Source organism: Panthera onca, chromosome B1 (genome assembly GCF_046562875.1).
Source record: "Panthera onca isolate mPanOnc1 chromosome B1, mPanOnc1 haplotype 2, whole genome shotgun sequence".
NCBI classification, from domain to species: Eukaryota; Metazoa; Chordata; class Mammalia; order Carnivora; family Felidae; genus Panthera; species Panthera onca.
This window is the reverse complement of record NC_138342.1, coordinates 198,809,607-198,833,983: the sequence shown is the minus strand read 5'-3', so window position 1 is coordinate 198,833,983 and position 24,377 is coordinate 198,809,607. Positions and strand designations below refer to the sequence as shown.

General features: G+C 44.0%; 1 protein-coding gene across 3 annotated transcripts in view; it reads left to right on the top strand.

The window, feature by feature from the left end:
* The window catches only part of MCPH1 (microcephalin 1), a 270,845-nt gene that overhangs the window by 34,915 nt on the left and 211,553 nt on the right, over positions 1 to 24,377 (top strand). For all 3 annotated transcript variants that reach the window (XR_013554978.2, XM_078445230.2, XM_078445231.2), the window contains 5 exons: positions 3,390 to 3,477; positions 6,582 to 6,696; positions 12,297 to 12,440; positions 15,847 to 15,933; positions 18,449 to 19,762. Coding sequence is in view for 2 of the 3 variants with exons in the window: in XM_078445230.2 (XP_078301356.2) it covers positions 3,390 to 3,477; positions 6,582 to 6,696; positions 12,297 to 12,440; positions 15,847 to 15,933; positions 18,449 to 19,762 (1,748 nt within the window). In the remaining variant the exon portion in view is untranslated. The remainder of the gene's footprint in view (positions 1 to 3,389; positions 3,478 to 6,581; positions 6,697 to 12,296; positions 12,441 to 15,846; positions 15,934 to 18,448; positions 19,763 to 24,377) is intronic.

Sequence of the window (24,377 nt, the reverse complement as noted above, 5' to 3'; positions counted from 1 at the left end):
TGCTTGGAGACTTGGGGGACCAGCTTTCTGAGGAACAGAAGGTCGAGGCCTGAGGCAGAATAATGCCGGTGTGTTTGAGGGTCTCAGAGCGCCAGTGGTTGGGATCTATGAGGAGAGGGAGCTCAGGACAGGGATGTGATCCTGCAGGACCGCAGAAAGGGGTTCGAATTTTACGCAGTCTCAGTTTTTACTCATTATGCCCTCTAAGTGTCATGCACCCGTCCTGGGGAAGTTCTCGCGGGTGAAGCACAGCACCTGAGTTTAAAACGGTGCGGAGCTGACCTTGCCGTCATCTCTTCACTACTTCTCGCTTCATTTCTGTCTTGCTTGAGGTGCCATTTTTTCCCCTGTTGTGCCAGCCGGATCTGTCTGAATCAGAACGCCTAGTTTCCTGTTCCCATCCTGTTATGGAGAGGGAGCCCCTCACACACAGGAAAGAGAAAAGCCAGCTATTATTGCAAGGCTTGTGGTGACACACTGGTCCCTTTTTACCCCTCCCCCAGTTCCTGTGCCCCAGGGTAGCGCCCCTCCGCGTGTGCGTCTTGCCACAGCTCTGCCGGGCCTCCACGTTCCCAGCTACTGTGTCTCCACTGCTGCCATGATGTCTGGCTTTTGACACTGTCTAGACTTTCTAGTGTGGAAGTGCAAATACAGCTTTCCCCGTGGCCACCTTCTGGGGGACCCCACTCCACGTACACGCACCCACCCTTTGCACGCACGCATGTGCGCGTGCACACACACACACACACACACACACACACACACTGCTTCTCCTCTCCTGATTCCGTAAAGTCAGCAGTTGATGAATTAGCAGTTTTACTTTATATAATTACAGCTGTGAAAGGTGTTTTTAGCTGAATCTGAAAATGTACACAAACATTTCCTTTTGTGTGAAACTTGGTCCTTAACCTGAGCTCAGCCTGGTGTCCTTGAGTCCAGTGCGTCTCTGGTCCAGGTCATCTGAAAACTGGACCTGTCACCTGCTTTGGTGGCCCTGACTGTGGGCATGTCAGACCTACCCCCGCCTCGGAGTCCTTGAGGTATGAGGAGAGGAGTCCAGTCCCTTGTGGTTTCACAAGCTTCCTCGTTCAGCTTCTACACTCGGCTTTCCTTCTCTGTATTGGCTTTTCAGTTGCCTACTCTTTGTTTCTGTTGGTCTGTGTCGTTTTGTTTTCCTTTACCCTTATTTGACGGAGGTTTGGGAGCAGGAGAGAAAAATGTATGTGCTCAGTCCATCAGTTTTAACAAGAGCTCAAGAACATCCCATTTTTATTCCTAAATACTGCCCATTCACATCTGCACCCGGTCCCGCATCTGTGGTGAAACCTGTAGCGTCTCCTACCCCCATAGTCCCTGACTGGTCTCCTTGCCCTCAAAGTCCCCGTCCTGGAACTCACCCTGCAGAGTGGCCTGTCAGAGTTCCCCACCTCTCTAGCACCCTCGGGCCCACAGGACGAGGGCTGTCTGAGCTCAGGAGCTTAGCACATGAGGCCATTGGGGTGACCTGTGTGAACTCCTTGTCACTGGCATCGTCACTGCAGTCACACCCAGTGGTGTGTGTTTTCCCAGAATTGTCACACTGCTGTTCACTTTGTCACACTTCTTCTGCCTGTTCTGTCCTTCCCGACGGAAGATCTGCGTCCTCCCCAGTGCACTTCCTCATCAGAATTACCCGCCCGTCTGGGGGGTCGCCTCCCACCTGAAGCTTCTGACTGCTGTGTATCGCAGCATCACGGGTGCTCCCTCTGGCTTCTGCTCTACCTGTTGTGCTCAGAGTACTGTTTTTGTGCCGCATTCTGTGTTGTGCACTTTTTGCAAACTTCTTTCGTGCCTGGCTTAATTAAAAGACATTTGCATTCCAAATCTGCCTCTGCGTTTACTGTATCGGGATCACAGGTGTCATTTGGCTTTAACCCCATCGTGTGCTAGTGAGAGAGTGAGAAGTGAAAAAGGCAAATGAGGTCTTGTGCTAAAAGTAGTTTTGACCTCACATGCCCTCAGAAGTGTCTTGGGGACCCTAGAGGTCTTCTGACCACCCTTTGAGATTCCTTAAGCCTAGTGATAAATACTCTTGTCAGTGTGGTGCGTAATCTTCCAGACTGCTTACAATGAGAAATACTTTACCATATTATATACAGTATACAGTCCCATATGTCCCTGCTGAAGTTGTGTTTTTGTTCTTAATCTGTTTTAGAGAGCTTTCTATATGAATATGGATATATTTGCCCTATTCTTTTTTTTTTTTTTGCATTGTATTTTAATTATATTTTCATCTGTCATTTGCATACAGATGTTGAACAGTGACAATCTAATGAAATATGGTCAGAGTTGGGTTTAGGGGCTGTACTTTTAAAAAGACTGAAACAACAGGTGAAATTATTCTGTTAACATAGGAGTGATCAAAGGCTTTTGATTGGGTTGTGGGGAGATGAGCAAAATGTTATATGCTTCATCTTTCAGTATTAATAATATAAATGAATGGGAAGAGTAGAAAGTATATGTAAGGAGATCATTTAGAAAATTATTGTAATTGTTTAGATTTGAGCACCTGAATGCTTAGAAGTAGGTAATGGTCTGAGGATTCCCGAGACAGGGAGGGAGGTGAAGGGCTGCAGATCGAGAAACGAATCGCAGGTTGTGGGGCAGACAGGTCTGGGGGGTGGGGCACAGCCCGGAGTAGCTGTCATCGGCCCACCCTGCTCTCCGGGTGAAACACACAAGACAGAGAACCCAGTTTTGGGGCCAAGATAAACTTGCCAGCCTCGTTTCTTTAGGAACCTTCTATCTCTACATTACTCATTTTTTGTCCTGTTTACTCTCATATTATTCCTTTAGTAACATGTGCTTAAATTGTGTGTGTGCCATGCACTGATCATTTTGAAGGACGTTACTAAAGTTATCGCAGAAAAATTGTGCTTCCTTTACCTGCTGCCTGCTTCTACTCTTACACTCTAAACACTGTGTAGAGAATACTTTGGCAAGTTGAATTTATATTGCCTTTTGTATTTGTTTATAAATGTACTTAATTTATTTTTTAATGTTTATTTTTTAGAGAGAGAGAGAGAGAGAGAGAGAGAGATCATGAGTGGGGAAGGGGCAGAGAGAGAGGGAGACACAGAATCTGAAGCAGGCTCCAGGCTCCGAGCTGTCAGCACAAGCCCAACGCGGGGCTTGAACTCACAAGCTGTGAGATCATGACCAGAGCTGAAGTCAGACGCCTAACTAACTGAGCCACCCAGGCGCCCCTAGATGTACTTACTTTAAAAGCCACGTCTATTAAAATGGCCTGTGCATTTCTTAAATTGGTAACTGACATATGTGCAGATTTAATGCTATGTGAATTTAACAGAAACAAATGCTCATTATGCTGTATCAATTTAATTATACAGATGCAGGACAGCTGGAGTACATATTGATGAATCACTCTTCCCTGCAGCTAACACCAGGGAACACTTACCAAGCCTAATTAAAAAAAAAGTAAGTATGTGATTTCAATATGGACAGTGGCAACTATGAATTTATTCGTTCTTCTATTCCTAGAAAATGAAACTTTTTAGAATGTATTCAAGAGTTGTCTTAAGTATTGCTGCTGCTGGTATTGTTCTTTTCATGTAGCCTTTTTAAGAAAGTTTCAGAAATCATTTATCCTTTAAATTTGTGAGAAGTGGAAGGAGATGTGTGTGCCCAACAGAAAGCTAAAAGTTGCAAGAGACCAAACATCCAGGTGCTCTGGGAACTACTTCAGAATTCGGTTTGTTATGTCTGCAGCAAAATACCTTTGTTCTGCTGTTTAGCTGGAAAATCTCAAAAGTCTGAAGCAGAAATATCCAAGTTATTTAGTAAATAAGTTGTTTATTGAAAATCTGTGCAGACATAAAGACACGTTGAGGTCTAATCCATATTTGAACTACAGCATTTTCACTCTTATTATTTGAAAACTTTGTAATTTCTTTATTTGAGGGTAAGCTGGTTTACTATGAAACTTGAGTCCCTTTGCGCATGAGAATGCCCGTTGGAGAAGAGATTTGCAGACTTTCTCCAAAGTGAATTAGACAGACCAGAACCATACATTTCCTGTAGATTAGAGAAGACGTTCCCGTGGGTGCCTCAGATTTTCTGTAAATACTAAATCCTCTATCTCCATTCCATTTATGTCAGGCCAGCCAGGATTTGTAGCGCACTGACGGGGTGCACTTAACTCCAGTCTCTGTCTGCCCAGATCTCATTCAGGTATACGTGAAATAGAGTGTGCAAGGCTCTTGGCTCTCTGTGATACACTTAGCAATAGCTATGTCTGCTGTGGTTTTTTGGTTTAATTTTTTTAAATGTTTTTACTTATTTTTGAGGGGGGGGGGGAACGGGCAGAGAGAGAGAGAGAGAGAGAGAGAGAGAGAGAGAGAGTCCAAAGCAGGCTCCAGGCTCCAGGCTCCAAGCTGTTAGCACAGAGCCTGACACAGGGCTCAAACTCACAAACCCTGAGATCATGACCTGAGCTGAAGTCGGACACTTAACCTACTTAGCCACCCAGATGCCCCTCTGTGTTCGCTGTTTTAAAAATAAAGTACATGTTTTAAAAACACATTAATCATACGAGTGTATTTTCATTGTAAAACACTGAATGTACACAGATGAAGCCAGTACGCACACGCACACATGCGTGCGTGTGCGCGCGTGTTTTGTACGATTGAGGTTCTCCGATGTTACACATATTGTTTGGGAGATTGCTGCTTTCTTCTTCACTTAACAGTGTGTTTTTGACTGGTTCATGACAGCATATGTAGGCCGTCTTCACTTGTCCCTATTGTGCTCTATGGCGTAAACGTGCCTTTCTTGGATTCATGCACCCTTAAATCATCGTGGGTTTTCAGTCAGCACATTGTGTATGTGGCATGTTTGAGTTAATTGCTCCAGGTGTAGAATCTAGAGATGAACTTACTGGGTTGAAATGTGCGTGCTCTCTGATGCGAACAGTCGCCCCTCTTGACACAGTGACCACACCTGGATATTACTAATCTTTGTCATTTTTCTTAATATGAGTCCTAAGTCACGACAGCTTATACGCTTTGTTTGCTTGTGCCTGAAAACATTCCCTTTCCCTCTTCTAAGTGCAATTGCAGAGTGAACGTGACTGCAGACCGTAGTCTCTTGGGCTTTTGGAGGAGGGTCTCGGCTTGCCCCTCCCTCACTCTTTCTGCTGCCAGCCTGACCCTCTTCCCTGCTGTTGCGCACACATCCCAAGCGTGTTTGTGATTTAGAGCCGTTACATTTTCTGTTCCCTCTGTCTGGAAGCTGCTCCCCCCAAACTCCATGATGTTACCATCTTTCTGACTTCGGTGGGGCTTTGTACCCGGGTTCCTTTCTCCGTGAGACCCCCTCTGACTGTCCTGTGTGCTGTGGCAGTTCTCGCCTCTGCCGACTGCCTGGCGCCCCACTCGCCTACTGTGCTCCTTTGGTCTGTAGTGCTTTCCCCTTGCTGATGCACTGCAGTCATGGTGGCCGTTATGCAGGGTTCAGTTGCCCGTGAAGACCCGCAGGACTCTACGTGACCGTGCTGGGGAGTCTGTGGAGCACTCGGTGACAGGGAGGCGGGTGGGGGGAGCCTCTTACGGTTTGTGGTCATGTACCCTTGTTGTGAGTGTATTACCTCCCCCAACAGCGGAGCCCTCCCGCTGGTGATAAGCAGAGGACAGGCTTTGAGAATACAAATGCCCCCAGATGCTTTGGACTCTCGGTTACAAAGCAACATTGTTCATCAGTACATTGCATGCTGTGCCTGTACTTCGGGGAAAACAGTTGAGGCCAGTTCCAGGTCTGCTGGAATTAACCCTCCCGACACACATACAATTTATTTTACTTACTAATTATGTTTATTTTCACACATATAATTTATTTTACTTCTTAATTGTGGTTTATTTTCTGTCATTCATTAATAAAGCATAAGCTCCTGATAGCAAGACTCTTTTTCTGTTTCAAGACCAGTGCCTGATACAACATTTTTGTTAAATAATGAATGAGAGCAGGATGCTCGGTCAAGAACACGAGTGTAGGTGTGAGAAAATTCACCCAAGACTTTTTGGTTACAAGCCTTGGGCTTCATCCTGTGCGTCACACCTTCTGTGTGTGTTTAGAGCTTTTGGGTTTCACTGGCTGAATAGAATTACTGTGATTTAAAGACAACAGGGCAAGATTAAATAATGGTTCTTTTTTCTGGTAGTTAAAAAATTGCTTTTGTATTTTGTTACTATGTCATAATTTTGGTGGGGGGAGGGGGAGAGATAACAGAGTAACCAAAATAAAGAAAAGACTAATTTCGTTTAAGAACTTTCATGGAAACTAAGAATGCTGGGAGCATGTCAGGAGAAAATGCCTGAGGAAACAGAGCTACTTAGAGCACAGCCTTGTATTTATTCTTAAAATTCTGATATTTTTACAGATGCACAGAAAGAAATGACTGTTGCTATTTCACATGCAGTGCAAGAAGCACCTCTTTAAGATGGTTTTATTTGCAGTGTTATAAAAGATACCAAATGCACATGAAAGGGTTGCAATAAAGTATTCGTTTTTATGTCCTTTTTGCACAGCGTAAGTGTATGCAGCCCAAAGATTTTATTCCTAAAACGCCAGAACATGATAAAAGACTTCAGAAGAAATTTCAGAAAATGGCTACAGAGCTCCAGAGGCAAAAAACAACTCTGGGTGAGTCCAGACAGACAGCGTGGTCCTGGGCCCTTGTTCTGGTGGACGTCTGGTTTCATTTGTCTGATGACCAGTGGCCTCCAGGGTGGACACTGGTAAGGGCGGACTCCGTAGGTCCAGCCTGCGGAAGCTTGACCGTGGCTGCTTGTGGGGCCGTGGATTTGAGCTAATCAGCCACGCAGTCTTGGGATTGCTCACCAAATTGATAGAACTTTTTATTTTCAGGAATCATTATGGAAGAACAGATTTTGACTAAGAAGCCCTATTCTAATAAGTTCCTGTTTATTTCTTTGTTATTTTATATCTAACTTTGTAGTTTTACCTCATACTTGGTGTTTTTGTTTTGTTACTCAAAATAGGCAAATGTTAGATGATACATTCTTTTTTTTCTTTTAATTTTTTTTTAATGTTTATTTTTTGAGAGAGAGACAGACAGAGTGAGAGTGAGGGGAGAGCAGAGAGAGAGACACAGAATCTAAAGCAGGCTCCAGGCTCTGAGCTGTCAGCCCAGAGCCTGATGCGGGGCTCAAACCCATGGACCGTGAGATCATGACCTGAGCTGAAGTCGCATGCTTAACCTACTGAGCCACCCAGGTGCCTCAATTCTTTTTTTTTTTTTTTTTTTTTTTTTAATTTCTCCTTAAATATATACAATTTTTATTTGTCAATTATTCCTCGGTAAAGCTGTAAAAAAAAGAAGAAACATATTTCTATTGTCTTTGAGTTTTCATGATACCTATTTGCAAATTAGCCCACAGTTATATTTTTGTTTTTTTAAAGTTATTTCCTTTTAACTCTGCATTTTGTTTGCTTTTTTGCCTTCAACAGTTTGAATTTTATGTTCATGGGCCAGTTTTCTTTTTAAATATCCTACTTGGAGTTCACAGAGGTGCTTGAATTGTTTTTTCCCCTCTGTGTATCAGTTTCTATATTGTCTATTGACCTTTTCTTTACAGTTCACTAATACGTTCTGCTTCGTGTAATCTGCTATAAAATTCATCTTTTGAGTTCATAATTTTGGTTATTTTATTTTGCAGTTCTAGGGTTTCCCTTTTTGTAATAGATTCTGCTATTCTGATTAAATCACTCACATTTTTTCTTCTTATCTGCAAGATCTTGAATGCCTCTGCTCTGTTGTTTTGTATGTTTTTTTCCTCCTGCCTTTTGTCATCTAGCCCTGTCTCTGTAGGAATGATGGCTTTTGTAATTGAAGGCAAGTCATTAGTTATAAAGTATGTTTGAAACTCTAGGCAATATTACTTTCTTAGATACCGAGTTTCCAGTTTCCTCCGCTAAGCCCACGGAGTAGGCTTTATCTGGACTGATTTGAATAGGAACTTCTTGGATTTTGGTAGGGCTTGGTAGACTTCTGATATGACAGTGATACCAGGCTGTGGCCATCTAGACCTTTCCACTGAGAGCCTGCAGTCGTAACTAGGACCCCTTCCCCTGGCTGGCTCTCAGCTTCCGGAGAAAATAAACCACAGAGAACTTGACATCACACACTGCTTCGCTTTTGGGATCCTGCCTCTTGTAGCTTCAGAGTTTGGCAACTTTCTTGAGGGTGAAATCACATGCATGATAGGACTGGATTTCTACTCTGCCTGTTCAGTGGGGAAGCTTTCGGTTTTCTCTTGAGTTTGTTGATACTGACAAACTGTTGGCTCTGTCTTCTCTTTGCTTGTACTTTTATTTCTCAGCAGCTGCTCTCTTCGTGCTCAAAGACCAGACCTTCAGCCTCTTGCCCCAGGCCCTTTAATGATAAATCCTCCTGGGGGTGAAGGCATCCTCTGCTTAGTAGCTGGCCTCTGAGCATTCCCCCTCTCCAGAATCTTGACTCATCTGGTCCTGCTCTCTTCAGTGGTTCCCTGATGCTTTTATGTAGACATCATTTGTAGTTTATATAGCTTTTGTATTTCTTTTTTCTCTGTATAGGCATTACTTGCCTTCAAGATACTCTATTCCTGTCTTGAATTACTTGTAAAACATTACAGCACTGGAACAGTGGCACAATCACTTTTGTTTATGGTTGCACCTTGCACAAGGGTTTTAATATTCTATATTCACTGTAGAAGATCAGTTACCTACATTTTTCATTTCTGGTAGCAACAGGCTGCTTCTGTGGAATCAAAAAATAGAGACATTTTTGTCCTTAGTGTATTTAGTCATAGAATCATTTCTGGGGTTTTTTTGAAGTCTGATTGGTATAACATACTGGCTTGTGATGTACAGTATAGTGATCCGATGTGTATATTGTAAAATGATCACAAGTCCACTTAACATCTATCACCATACATAGTTATAAAACATTTTTTTCCTCAGGATAGAACTTTCAAGACCCAGTTTCCCAGCTACTTTCAGTACAGTATTAACTGTAGTCCCCCTGACGTGCATCACACCCCTATGCCTTGCTCATTTTACAACTGGGAATTTGTGCTTTTCGACCCCTTTCGCCCATTTTGCTCACTCCCCGACTCCGGGCCTCAGACAGCCACCAGTCTGTTTTCTGTATCCATGAGGTTGGTTTTTCTGTTTTCGTTTTCTGATTTTGTTTATAGATTACACATATAAGAGATAACATATAGTATTATCTTTTTCATTAAATGACTTATTTCACGTAGCATAATGCCCTCAGGGCCTATCCATGTTATCATCAATGGCAAGGTTTTGTTCTTTTTTTATGGTCAAATAATAGTCCTGTGTGTGTGTATACACATACCCACATTTTCCTTAATCCATAGATGGACATTTAGGTTGTTTCCTTGTTTGGCCTTTGTAATTAATGCTGCAGTGAAATGGGCGTGCAGATATATTTTCACATTAGTGTTTTTGTTTCCTTCAGGTAGATTTCCAAAAGTGGAATGCTGGATCATACGGAAGTTCTGTTTTTAGTTTTTTGAGAAACCTCCGTAGAGTTTTCCACAACGGCTGCACCAATTTACATTTCTGTCACGAGTGTACAAGAGTTCCTTTTCTGCACGTCCTCGCCAACACTTGTTATTTCTTATCTGTTTAATAATAGCTGTTCTAATATGTGGTTAGAATCTCACTGTGATTTTGATTTGCATTTCCTTGGTGTTGAATGATGTTGAGTCTCTTTTATGTGCCTGTTGGCCATTTATATATCTTCTTTGGAAAAATGTCTTGTTTAGATCCTCTGCCCATTTTTAAAATTGAAGTTTTTTTTTCTTTTGTTAGATGTATTCTTTTTTTTTTTTTAAGTTCATTTATTTATTTTGAGAGAGAGAGAGTAGGGAGGGCAGAGAGACAGAGAGAATCCCAAGCAGGCTCCAGGCTGTCAACGCTCAACATAGGGCTCGAACTCAGGAACCATGAGATCCTGACCCGAGCTGAAATCAAGAAGAGTTGGACGCTTAACTAACTGGGCCACCCAGGCACCCCTACATGTGTTCTTTTAATGATTTAGAGAAATACTTTAGGACCTCATGAAACTCTACTATATGTGTTTTTTGTATTTCTCTTTTTTGCCTTTTTCACCACCTAAATTCAGGGTTTCTGACCAGTCCCAACATGCCATTGATGCATGTAAGCAATTTCGGTAACTATATAGTGTATAGCATAGAAAAAGGAAACATTCATTTCTCTAGTTTTTTGTTTTAGTGTATGTTGCCATGTCACAAATTCTCTGTGTTCTGAAATTTTTTATGTAGAATTATCAAGCGTTGCTTTGAATCTGTCATAGTAACGCAGCAGAATTGACGAACATTTGGCCTGCCTGGTGCTGCCAGATAATTGTCCACACACCGTGCCTGTATCGTTCATTCTCGTGCTGAGTCATCCCCTGTCCGAGAGTCAAGTCTTTCTCTTGTGCTGTACTGGTCCCTCCTTTACAGCCTCACTCTGACAGTCCGGTCTGCTGTGCTGCTCCAGCCAGAAACACGCGGTAGTTCTTGACGTCACTTTCTGCCTGATGCCCCTTCTTTGTGAGGATCCTGACTCCTGCTTCCGAGTGATTGCTTGATTCCCTCTAAGCCTGCATCAACCCCATATGAGCCCTTCATGCGGCTCCTTGACTGGGCCCCGTGAGGCACTGTGTCCTTACCATCTGTCAGCTGACTAGGGTCAGAAGGGTGTAAACCAGAAGTCAGGGGGACACCCCACCTAGGGCTTCAGCGTCAACAGTGTCATGGTCAGGAAGCGTCTTTCGGATGAAACCCTGTGTTTAACATGTCCTGCGGCACAGCATGGCCTCTGATCCGGTCTCCCCTCCAGCCTCACGGCAGCACCAGACCTCTCTGCCTCCTTCATCCTCTTGCCATTTGGGCCTTCTTCCTACACCAGTGATGCTGGATTTGAAAAGAGTTGGGCAAAGTACTGATAGATAAAAAATCAAATTTATATCTTAATAAAAATCAAAATACTGCAAATAAGAGCTGTTAAAGATACAACTGACATATGTCTGCATATTGTCAAAATTGTAGTTAGAGTTGTTCAGGCTTAAGAGTCACAAAGGAGAAGATACCGAATGATTTTTGGTCAGAGCCCTAAAGTTCTCTTTGAGCAAGGTACGGATTCCAGAAAAAGGCACACCTGTGCACTGACACACAATTTAGCCCTCATTTCATGGCTGGAGGACTCCTGACCTCAGAGTTCGTGTGTTTGCGTGTGCATGTGTGTGTGTGCGCGCATGTGTGTTGGAGGTCAGGGAGGCTTGGTGAGTGGTGGTGGTGGTTTCTGTAACCCAGGCTGAAAACTACTGGAAGAGAGAACTTTCCCCGCACACATCTTCGGTTCTCAGCTGAGGATCTGTTACCGAAGACAGACTAACAGGAGAAAAGTGTACATGCTTGTACGTTTTCTGTGACATGGGGGCTCTCAAAGGAATTGAAGGCCCAATGCAGTGGTAGAACTTTTGTGCTGACATTGAACAGAGAGGGGCAGCCGTGGAAGAATGACATATAAGAAGGACCAAAAGAGAACATGGGTTATTTTAACAAGGTCTGTTTTACAGGATTCTCTTGGCCTCAGCTCCCCATCCCTGGTGATAATGTGCAGGGGGTACAACTCTCAAAGGGGGAGTTTTATCTCCTGTCTTGAGGAAGAAGCTGGGCTGGGGGGTGTCAGAGCGCCTTTCTTTTCACCTGCTGTTATGTGACTACACTTTGCCCATGGTAACCCCTTTGCCAAAGCGGCACCTTTGGGGTGACATACCCCGCCTCTCCTCACCAACAGTTCAGAGCCAGATTGCGTTCAGGCTTTCCTTTCTCACTAGGTGTGTGAGCCTGGGCACATACAAATAAATTAACTTTGTTTCTTGGTTTCTTCATCTTTAAATTCTGATACCTGCTGCACGGTTTGGGGAGAGGTTGAATGAAATGGCGCACGGATAGTGCTTAGTGCACAGTCCCTGGCAGGTGGGTGTTTCTCAGCAGATGTCAGCAGTTTTAGTGCCAGTGTTGATGATCGTGGAGGTGGTAGGCTGATGACAGAGTATTGGCCGTAGTAGGTGATGATGGTGAAGGGGAGGAGGAGGACCGTGGGGATGGGCCGGGGGGTGTTCCCTTGAAATGAATCAGATGGTTGCAGTAAGAAGGCTTTTTTTTTTTAAGGCTTAAAATTAGATTTTTGTTTACTTTCAGATAATGATGTCCCTGTTCTCTTATTTGAATCTAATGGCTCACTGGTGTACAGTCCAACAATTAAAATGTACAGCGGCCAGCACAACACCATGCAGAAGAGGTTACAGCAGATGAAGGAGAAAAGGGAGAACCTGTCACCTACCTGTAAGTGTGCACACTTTATAAAGGGAGCAGAGCACTTGCCGAGTGAACTGTGGGGGGAAGGTTTTTTCCTTCTTCCCTAGACACTTCATTTGTTTCCTGATTCTAATAGATTTTTACCTCTTTCAGGGTGGACTGTGTTAATATTTTCCTCCAGAAAATCTTAGGCTTCATTAAGATTTTTAAAGCATATGGTTTAAGCATATATTGGGCATGTATTTTTTGGATGTATAGGTTGAGAATCTATTTTTTGTAGCCCCTTTGTGATTTTTAATATCTTTGGGATTTTTTTTTTTTTAAATAATAAACCAGGCTCTTCTTTTGAGAGAATTTGCTTTAGACTAATTATCTCCTGCATGAGTTTATGTTTTTCTTTATTTGGGCTATCTTTAAAATTTCCGGTTAAATAACGTGTGAGCACATTTTCATAAAACATTTACCAGCATGTGGCTCATAGTGAACACCCATCTGGATTCCCATCGAATTCTCCTCCGCCCACGGGTAACCCACATTTTAAGTTGGCGTGTTTTTCCACATTGTTTCTGGTGTGGCATACGCCTACGTGCACAGGCTTCTGTATCTTTCTGTGTGCTGTGGACCTGTAGTCTTTCTTCACCTAAATTGAATCTGGCATACCTATTATTTTAAGCCTTTTTTTTTTTTTTTTTTAACCTTACAAGTGGCTTGGAGGTTTTTTCCAAATCAGTAGGTATGGACCCTACTTCTCCCTTTCTTTTCTTTTCTCTTTTTAAGATGCTGCAGAGTAGTTTAGAGTTTGGATACTGAATCGTCTGTTAGTGGAGGTTTTCCCAATTTTTCTTTATTAGAGATAGTACTGCAAGTCTTTATTCTTCTTAAATTGCATGGTATGGTTCTTGTGTTTTGTTTAACCATTTTCCTATTTGTGGTCATAAGGCTTTCCATTTCCTGTTCACTGTTACAATCCGTATGCCAGTAGACCTGCTTCTCAGTAAATCTGTGTAGTCCTGTGTATTTCAATAGTATTAATTCATAAAGATGGAATTTAAAATTTTTGCCTTTCAAAATGGCATTTTACCGTTGCCCGCTGTTTATGAGCCAGTTTCTCCAGGTTTGGGAAAATGGTGTGATTCCGTATCTTTTTCAGTTTGGGATAGAAAAACCGCATTTCTTTGTTTAATTAGCTTTCGAGGTCACTTTTTATGAGAGGAACGTATTTTTATGTTATTGATTCTATCAGTAATTACAACTTTTGCATTATCTTTGTGAATTACATGTTTTTGTCCAGTTGCCTGTTTTTCTGATTCGTAGGGGTCTTTTTTATATCATGCACAATAATCATCATATGTTGCAACATTTTCTCGTGGCTAGCGTGGAGCCCAGTGTGCATTCGTAGTAGGAACTCAGTAAATATACTGTTGATTGAAATACTCAAAATCTTTTGTTTTCTCATTTAACATGCAGTAACTTTTATGAAGCAGAAACATTACATTTAATGTAGACAAATCTGTTCGTTTTTTCCTTAGGGCATCCAGGATTCCCCTGACGCTCAGAACTCCCCCACCACAAGGTTTTAAAATTGTTGTGTGTCTTTTCCTGTTACCTTTATGGTTTATTTCAGCCTATCTTGAATTTATATTTGTATGTGAATGTGCAGTGGGCACCTGTATCGGTTAAGGTTAGCTTTGGCCGCATGTAACAAACAAAACCAGTGGCTCAGATTAGATACAGGTGCGTGTTTCCACCACATCAAAGGAGTCCTAAGCACAAGTCATAGGGTGGCTATTCCGTGGTTTTCAAGAGTCTTGTGTCTCATTTTTCTGCTTAGTCTTCTTTGGTGCCTGGCTTCTGCTTTAAAATGTCTGTGCCTCCCAGCTGAGCTAGCTTCCTGTGGGCAACCTGGTATACCAGAAGTTCGATCCAATAGGACTCAGTCTTACAGCTCTTCTTGGTTGTAAGCATTTATGGCTAGAGAACTGTAGAGGCAAAAAACGACTCCAGATAATCCAAGAAATAAAGCACAGTCCTTTGTATTGTGTTCATCCACGTAGTTTGATTTGCCTGATGACCAGTGTCACCCAGGATGACAGCCAAGGGGGACTGTAGTAGATTTAGCCTGAGAAGGAGACTACAAACAAGGCTGAAAACGGTCTTTTACGAGAGCGTGGCTACACTGATAGAATGAGGTTTCTGTTGTTAAGAGGAGGGGGGCGTGGATGTGGAGCTAGGGAGCGAGCAGTGTTCCGCTCACTGTCTCATCACGTGTATACTTTATATGCCTCAAGCGTTGTGCCGTTACTTTGCGGTGTGAATTCTGCCACTTGACTGCATCCAGCACAGCTCAGAATTCAACATCTGAAACACTTCTCTCTGTGCTCACCTCTCTTATCTTGGTTTAAATTGTCTGCTTATGTTTCCTCAAGAAAGCACGCTGTGAGGCTCTTTAACAAACATCTTTGGGTATGAGACCAAAACATCTTTCTTGTTTCTGGTTTGTCATCTGCACAGCCTTTGAAGATGATATTTGTGTCCTTACTTGTTAAATGATTGATGTCCTGGATTTTTTCTGTGAAATCTCTGAGGTTTCTCATCCTTGACACTATCGACATTTTGGGCTGATCAATTCTTTGTTGAGGGCACGTGAGGGGTGGTGGGAAGGTGCTGTCCTGTGACTGGCAGGGTATCTCGCAGCATCCCTGGCCTCTGCCCACTCACTGCACACCAGCAGTATTCAGGTCACACCCACGTGACATCCAGTGATGTCTGCAGACGTGACCGTCACCCGCTGGGAGCCAAGATGCCCAGGGCTTAGAACCGCTGCTCTAGTTACAGGGCTAACTGAAGGAGCCTTGACTATCAGACAACAAGATGAATTGAGAATATTTGTTTACCTGTGTTGGGCTTCTGCTTAGGCCCAGGCAAACTAACTTTTCAAAATCTCTTCTAACTCTAATTATCCTAAATTTAATCCTTTTTATAACATGATTTATGTAGGGGCTCCTGGGTGACTCAGTTTAGCATCCGACTTCAGCTCAGGTCATGATCTCACAGTCCATGAGTTCGAGCCCCACGTCAGGCTCTGTGCCGACAGCCCGGAGCCTGGAGCCTGCTTCGGATTCTGTGTCTCCCTCTCTCTCTGCCCCTCCCCTGCTCATGCTCTGTCTCTCTCTGTCTCAAAGATAAAAAAAATAAAAATAAAAAATAAAATTAAAAAAACATGACTTATGTAGATTAGTTTTTACAAATCTCACCATCTGCAGTAGATTTGAGTAAGAGTTTTCTGTGCTTACCGTTTTGTAGTAAGTCGGGAGTGTGAACTAACAGGCATAAATCGATGTTGGTGTGGTGTGGGAGAGCAGAACCAGTGGGTTTGCCGTGAGCTCCCACGAGTCAGAGGTGCATCTGATGAAGGGTTCGGTTATGTTTTCAGCTTCCCAGCTGCTTGAGAAGTCTCATGATGACCCATTTAAGTCCCCGTGTGAAGCTTGGAACATTTCACGTGATACTTTGTGTTCAGGTAAAGTTATTTTCTTTTCTGTGATATATTTAAACTTTGAGAATATTATGATTTTCGTATTTGGAGTTTCTTCTGATGTGAAGAACAGCTAAAAACTAGAATTCATGAATTTCACTGGAATTAGGTAATAAAAAATAGGTATTGTAATGCAATTAGCATATGAGAAATTTCATCAGTTAAATCACCTGGGATTCTAACAGTTTTTCTCCCAGGCATTTGCTCTCTTGGCACAGAAACTATTGCTCATTGTTTAAAAAAAAAATCCGTGCTATAAGTACTATTTCGCATGCATTGTAGACTGTGTTACTGACAACACAGGGCTGTTCGTTTCACACCATATATCATGACTACAAGGAGTGTCTGTGAGGTGTGGAAAGATCATTGAGAAATTTAGAAGATAGATGGATTTCTGTTTGGAAGCAGAGTATTGGAGGGGCTCCTGGGGGGCTCAGTCGGTCAAGTGTCTGATTTCGGCTCAGGTCATGATCTCACAGTTCGTGAGTTCAAGCCCCGCATCGGGCCCTGTGCTGACAGCTTGGAGCCTGGAACCTGCTTCGGATTCTGTGTCTCCCCGTCTGTCTGCCCCTCCCCTGCTTGTGCTCTGTCTCTCTCAAAAATACATAAACAACGAAAAAACATTTTAGCCAAGTATTAGAATAGAATTAGAATTATATATTATACATACACCTTTTAAATGTGGAAGCCTGTGTTATGCTTTGAATGATTTTTCATGCTTATAGCTTTCCTTTGAGTACATTTTAAGAAATGTGATATAACCACCTAGTTTTAGCTGACAGTAGGGCCCAAATAAGAATCAGTGACCCCCGCAAAGAGCTAACTGTTCAAAGTGCTTGAAATGTTACAGAATATCCTATGAAAGTCACAGCAGGGATAGATGACAGAACAGTGTGGAGGTATTAGGAGTTTAAACTACAGCTCCCTTTCATGTGTGGCTTATTTTTTTTTTTTAAGTTTATTTATTTATTTTGAGAGAGAGAGCTCAGGAGGGGCAGACAGAGGGGGAGAGAGAATCCCAAGCAGACTCTGTGCCATCAGCATGGAGGTGGAAGCGGGGCTCGAACTCATGAACTGTGAGATCCTGACCTGAGCCGAAATCAAGAGTCGGATGCTTAACCAACTGAGCCACCCAGGTGTCCCATGTGTGGCTTATTTTATAATCTGTTTGGTGTGTGTTGGAATTATTTACCCATTTATCTTAAATAATCTCTTTTTATTTCACACTTGATGGATTTATTTTACGTAAGTTGGACACAAGTAATAGTATGTAACACAGATTTCATTTTTCCTGTGTCACAGGTGCTGTTCTGGGTATCTTACATATTGTGTTTCATTTAACTCCCCCACTAGCCCTACTAAATGGTTACCCTTGTCACCCCCATTTTGTTCACGAGAAAACTAGGCCAGCGAGGTCAAGCAGCTCGTAAAAGTTCATAGAGTTTGTGATTGGCCAGTCCAGGACCTGAACCTAGGCAGTGTGACCTCAGAATTTATGCCCAATGGCCTGTCTCACTGCTTGTCAGCTTTTTGAAAAGTGTGCTAAGCGTCTTCAGCTGCTGGTATTAAAAGTGTCCTCTGTTTCTTGCTCCTGACTTAGGGACACACAGGCTCCTTGACTTGGTGTGGGTACAGCGCCTCCCTGCCCTGTGGGCTTTGCTGCTCCCTGTGGATCACCTCTGTGGGGCTCGAGGCCTCAGATGCCAGAAAATAGTGTCTGTGCACTGGGAACTTCCAGTTTAGTGAGAGGGACAGATAGGAATAATAAGAACACTAGGACACCTGCTTTTGGGAAATTCAGGCAGCATTCTGCGTACTAGAGGAGGATGTGTGCAACCAGGCCTGGTGCAGCGGGAGGGTTCAGAGATAGGCACGTTCGAGGGGTGGGGGGAGGGTTTGAAGGACGGATAGGAATTACCCAGATTAAAGTGTGGGGTGAAGGCAGGGCCTGGAGGGACACACACGCTTGCAGTTTTCGGGAGACAGGGGGCGGTCAACTTAGCACTACTCTCAAGAAATGTACAAGACACAAGGGAGGACAGCACCCTACCATCTACCTGGTAGTTCACTGTTGGATATCAATACAACATGAGGCTTTGAGTGGAGGACTGGGGGTCGGTGGGCTGTGTTCACGAAAGGCTAGAACTTGACCTAGACCATGGTGTTAGTCCTAACCTTTTAGAATGATTGACCTTCTTGAGAATTGAACAAGGTGCCAATGCTCTTTCTGAAAACATGTGTACATGCATGTGAATGTACAGAAGGTGAGTGTGATGGTGGTGGAGGTCTGTCCCTGCCTCCCGCCCCCCGTGCCGTCCATGCGCACGCTGACGCCTGGGTTTGTTAGGGAAAAATGCTGGTCCTAAAGGGGTCCTCAGGTGGATGTGGTTGATACTGTCTTTAACCAGTAGCTATGTTTAAGATGTATTGGTTAACTGAAAATTACTTCTGTAATAATTGAAAGCATCTTAAAAGTTAATTCTTTATTGATGTTTTCCAGATGAATCCTTTGCTGGTGCCCTGGACTCATCTTTTGACAATCTTTCTGGAAACTCAGGGTGTGGAAGTCAGGAGAGGAGAGTGGGAGAAGTCGTTGATGAAAGCAGAAGTGGTGTGTGTGTTTCTTCACCTGCACTGAAGACCGGTAGTGTTCATTCGTTGGCACCTGCTGGTCCTTCAGCTTCACCGAAGACTGGTAGTGTTCATTCGTCAGCACCTGCTGGTCCTTCAGCTTCACCGAAGACCAGTAGTGTTCATTCGTCGGCACCTGCTGGTCCTTCAGCTTCCCTGAAGACCGGTAGTGTTCACTCGTCGGCACCTGCTGGTCACCTCAGCCAGTTAACTCCTCAAAATCCCTCGGGCCGTCTTTCAGAACAAGAAGTAAGTCGGCAGAGGGATCCTGCGGGTGAAGCGGTCACCCCTGACACGTGGTCCGGGGGAGCACCCAGGGAGGTGTTTGGCATGAAACACGGTCTGCCCCCTACGTTATCTGCGACAGAACGCCAACCTTGGGGACATTCACGATCTGAGAGCTCCTCGGCGAAGAGAAGAAGAAAGTCTGAGATCTCAGATTCGTCCCCAACAGGAAGACTAAAGAAGAGATGCCGTGGGAAACCCGGCGTGTCACAGGAGTGGCTCCTCACGTCGGGGGACCGCCTGCACTTCGGGCCTGGGGCTGCCGCCCAGGCTCCTGGCTGCGGCGTGTCCTCGTACGACGATTACTTTTCACCTGACAACCTCAAGGAGAGGAGCTCGGACGGTCTTCTCCCCGGGTGTCAGTCGTCAGCGGGCCCTGCTCTCTTCATCTGCAGAGGCCTCTCTCGGGGGGAGAGAAGGAACATACTGCAGACGTCTGACTTCTCCTGCATTGGGAAGAATCCCAGCCCAGCCCCCACGAGCGATTTAACGGCACAAAGTCGCCACAGTCTTGAGAAACCCACACATGACAAAGCAAACGCAGCGTGGGCTTGCCTGGCCGTTGAGGAAGCCGCAGGGAGTCGTCCGCAGGCTGGTGCTCAGAGAGGGGAGGGCACGCGTCCAGATGGCGCAGACTCTCCGTTCCACGACGCACTGCCTGCTGCGGACAGGCTCGGCGGGAAAGGACCTGACAGGGACTCACGTCCCCTGGAAGGGGGCAGCGCGGAAGCCAGAGAGCTGATGGACGCGGGGAGCGTGCAGAAAGAAGACCGCCCTCGGACGAAGCGGGAGTCCTGCGGTGGAACGCAGCCTGACGACCGGCTGGGTTTTGTAGGCGGCTGCACCGCAGACACCTCCGCCAAACAGAGGGAAGATGTGTCCAGAGGATGCAGTGAAAGTACGTGAATCTCCTTTTCCAGGTGTCTTGGTTACGGGAATATGGGACGGTGTGTCCGTCTTGTGAAGTCACCACAGCCTTTTCGTAATTAAAGTGTTTGCTTTTTTCCTTTTTTTATTTTTAAAGAACGGGTGTTTGATGTTTTCCAATGATAGATTCTTTAGGAGAAGGTGGCTCACCGCCCTGTGGTATTTCTAGGCTCATTGGTCCAATCTGCTGTTAGGAATATGTTTCTCCAAGCCTTTCCATGTGGGTGACGAGTGAGTGAAGCCTGACGTGCGAAGTCACCCAGAGCAGGTGCTCCCCTGTTTGCGTGCAGCCTCCTCCTGGAACATGGCTGGCGTGCAGACAGGCGTTCTGACGGAGGGTTTGAACATGTCTCTGCTCACAGGACTGAGGCTCTTGATGCTAGAAGGATAGTAAGGCAGTGTGAGCATTGCTTCCATCAGGAAAAGAGAAGGTACGAGAAAGGAAGTGTGGAAATATGCTAGCAGTATTTATTTTGAAGAAACTTGGGGCAATGTTAGTTATAAAGAAAAATGTTTTTAACGTTTTTGCTCGGTAAGTTTATCGTAACAGGCCTCGTTGGCTTCTATTTAAGTTTGCTTTAAGCTGTGATTTAAATAGACTTTTATTTCTGTGTGTAATTTACTGTAGCCATCGTAATAAACTGTGTAATTGTAGCAAAAGTAGCAACAATAGAAGACATTTTATTTTACACTTTGATTACAAGCACAGATAAATTTCAGCAATCAAAAGTGATGAAATCTTGAACTTTAACCATGTTTACCGAAAGATGAAGCTGAAATTTCCACAAGACTAACTTTATTCTTGATTGTTTGTCTGCTTACCCTATGATTTTAACTAACCTTCTCAAGATGCAGAAGTTATAGGGGTTGAAATAATAACTGCTGTAGATCTTTTCCTTGGGTATAAAGTCCCCAGAATAGCCTCACAGAGGATTAATTTTGTATATTTTTAATATCTTAGCTTTCCGAAAATATATAACATTTGACAAACTATATCTTACGTTGTGTTAGCCTCAGTATGTGTTTTCAAAATATTTATTTTAAAATCATGTTGACTCTAAGGTTAATATAAAACAGTAGATATATAGAATTATTTTGGTAGTTAAGAGTATCCTGTTCTTAAAGCTTACATTCTCATTTTCTTCGGTTTTTATCTTGTTTATTTTTAAAGCCTTTGAATAATATTTAATGATGTGAAAATATAAATTCGGGGGACGAAAGGCTGGTTGCAGACATGAGGCGCACCCCGCAGCCCCGACGTCGTTCAGAAAGAGCGCGGTTGTCCCTGCAGGCGGGATGTTGTAGCACTCTCCCCCGCGTCCACAGTCCCCTGGGGCCTGGAGCACATGGAAAACCCCGAGGGGCCAGCACTGGGTGCTCCAGGGGACTGCAGATGTCGGCCTCATCTGATGTGGGCTGTCACACAGCGGCGTGCAGCCAGGGCCCTGGTGTGACCGAACTTCACTCCGAGAAACAAACGTTCTATGCCCTCTAATGTAAGGATGTCTTGTAGGGTCACTTTGTTTGATGTCATTCCACAAAGACAGAAAATCATTGCATTGAAGGGCTGGAGATTCTGTATTGTCTAGCCTAAACCAAATCCCTTTGTTTTGTTGTGATAAAATCAAGACCCACTGATGGGTTTAAGTTGCCTGTTACCAGCTCAGCCGGTGTCCCACCTCTGTCTGGGAACCTGCCACGGGGGTGGAAGCACAGAGCCTGCAGCTTACTCTAGACCTTGCTTGTGTGCTCACTTGTGGAGCAGGAAAAATACTCTGTACGTGAAGCGGTACCTCCAAGTCTTCTTGTTGAAATAAAAGTCTTTTTTCAATTTCTGCTTTCAGTTCACTTGTACTCATTGCCCTTGTCGGTATGGAAGGTACAAGGTGTGCACTAAAGGTTACAAGCACAAGTTACAGAAAGAGTCGGTAATAAATGTGAGGAGAACAGGAACAGAGGGAGAAACTTTTAATTTTTTTTTAAATAATCTCTGAAATCATATTAACCAGTAATTTTTTCATTTTAGACTTTTATTCTCTAATTTTATGAACAATTTTGTAAACAAGTATATGCTCGCAGTAACAGAAGTTGCTTCGAGTAAATGTTGCTCTCCTTCTTCTCCTCGGGTACCTCCTCCTGTGAGTTCCCATGACAGCTCTTAGCTGTGCACCTGTTGTGTCCCAGGCACTTGTCTAGTTTGCTGGAAGATGTCAGAGAAGCAAACAGTGTGTGCCCTGCATAGAGGTCATGTTCTAGTGAGGAAGACGCAGTGGATGAAGGCAAGCATGACGTCAATCAGTGAGCCTGATGATACACAGCACCACAGCAGTGCGGGCAGTTAGATAAGGTGACCTGAGACCTCAGACCAGACATCGCAGAGCCGGTAGTCCTATGACTGCTTGAATCATGTTTCAGCCTGAGGAAGCAGCAAGTACAAATGCCCTGGGGTAGAAAGTGCTTGCAGGAACTGCACCGAGGCCAGTGCAGCTGCAGCTCATTGGGCTGAAGGAAGCCTGGGAGGAAATGAGCTAGAAAGACGGCCAGGAGCCAGATCCCCAGGGCTCCAGTACCTGACAAGACTTGGAGTGGTTTTGTTTTGTTTTGAAGTGTGATTGAGAAGCCCCTGGGGGTTTTAAACAGGGGAGTCACCAGATGGGCTTTCTCAGTTGCACGTCACCCTGGATGCTTCGTGAACCAACTGGTTGTGGAGCATCTGCCAGAAGCAGTTGCTGTCACTGGTTCACTGTAATTCCTTCGAGACTCTGTGTGTGTGTGTGTGTGTGTGTGTGTGTGTGTGTGTGTGTGTGTGAGGGTGCCCAGTGAGGGTGTGAGGGTAGATGTTACAAAGGGGTTTTATTGCAAAAATAGGATTATATCATCTTGTTGCCTTAAGGTTTGCTTTTTTAAAATGTCAGATATTTCCATATCAGTATCAATAGAGCAATAGATTGACTTCATTCTTTAGTCCATTTCAGGGGTCCGCAGATTTTTTCTGTAAGGAATCAGATCGTAACTATTTCAGGCTTTGTGGACCAGAAAGCAAAATCAAGACACGTGGCTATTTACACAAAGAGAAGAAAAGACATTTTTACAAAATTTTTATTGACAAAACTCAAATATGTTGAGTGCAGTTTTTTTTGTAATACAGGGCTAATGAGAAGAACAGAATTCTGTTTTTTGGGAGTGGAATTACTTTTCTCTTGATTGGGATTCAGATGAAGCATTCGTATCTTCAGAATGGATTGCAAACATTTATTGAGGCAGATGTACAATAAAATTTTATGTTTTCCTTTCGAACATGCCTTTTCAGACAGATAGGTACGGCCAGATACTGATATCAGCCCATAAGCAGATGGTTTTCATCAAGCACATTCATCGTATATAAGGCATTTATGGAAATCTGTGAGACTTTTCACTTGATACGTGCCTTTTAGTGTGTCTTACACAGCAAATTAGTCACTTCCAACGAAGATAGGTGGAAGCTTGTCAGTTGTGCAGTCGAGTGGACGTCAAAATAAATTCCCTTTGTTCTTGCATCAGGGTCTAAAAAACCCAGAAATAGGTGCAGCTCAGGTGCAGGAGTTCTGTCCACGTCGAATTTGCATGGGATGGAGATGTCACGTAACGTTTTCACTTCGGACGGAAAGTGTAGAGAGCTGCCTGACGTGACTCACCTGTTGAGACGGCTTTCCAGCAGCCGTGCCGCTGCTAACCACGGACCTTCCGACCACCTCCCGAAATTGGTTTCAATTGCCAAGTAGCTGCCTGGTCATCTTGAAGTAGCTCACGGTCAGCTCCTACTTGTTTCTCAATGGCAAAGGTGGCTCAGGGGGTTCCAGTGAGGCCACATGGCCGTTGGCAAAAGCGGAAGGAAATTCTTTTCGTAGCCACACCTTCACTCTTGTCCACTGGTTCAATGGATAACCTTCTTCTTTGCTGTCCTTGAAAAAAATCTTACCTGTCACTACAGACGTGTGCCATATCCCAGCAGTTTGGTCACGTACAACTATTGGATTCTTTTTCATAAGTAATACAAGTGTCGGAGGCTGGTGAAAGTTGGCACTCCTCGTCTCAGACACACAGATGTTTATTGAACGTTTATTGGCACGTAGGTGGAGAACTGTCCACAAAGCAAACTGTATGCTAAACTCACCGGTCTTGTCCATCAGATGAACCTTCCATACCTTGCCTGAAATACATACGAGCCGCCTACAAAATTCTAGGGTGACGTTTCTGTAACCTCGTCAGCATCAGGCCACCAGATCTACTTTGACCCTGCGGTTTGTCATACGGCCATTTAGGGGACCAAGTCTTGAATATTATCACCCCCAGGAACACAAGCTGTGGCTTTTGCTTGATTATTACTCCCTATTCATGCATGGGTGGGGGGACCCCCTGTAATATATTAGCCAGTCCAGTTTTCTTGAATCTATGGATTCAACCAGAGAAAGGGTTATGCTGATTGACAAACTGATGACCCCACCAAGTATAACTCATTTCTTTGATCTATTTTGCCAGTTAGCAAAAGGTCTAATAATAATTGGGCAGAAGGGTTTCTAGGAGTTGTCTCTTGAGTGTGGTATTTG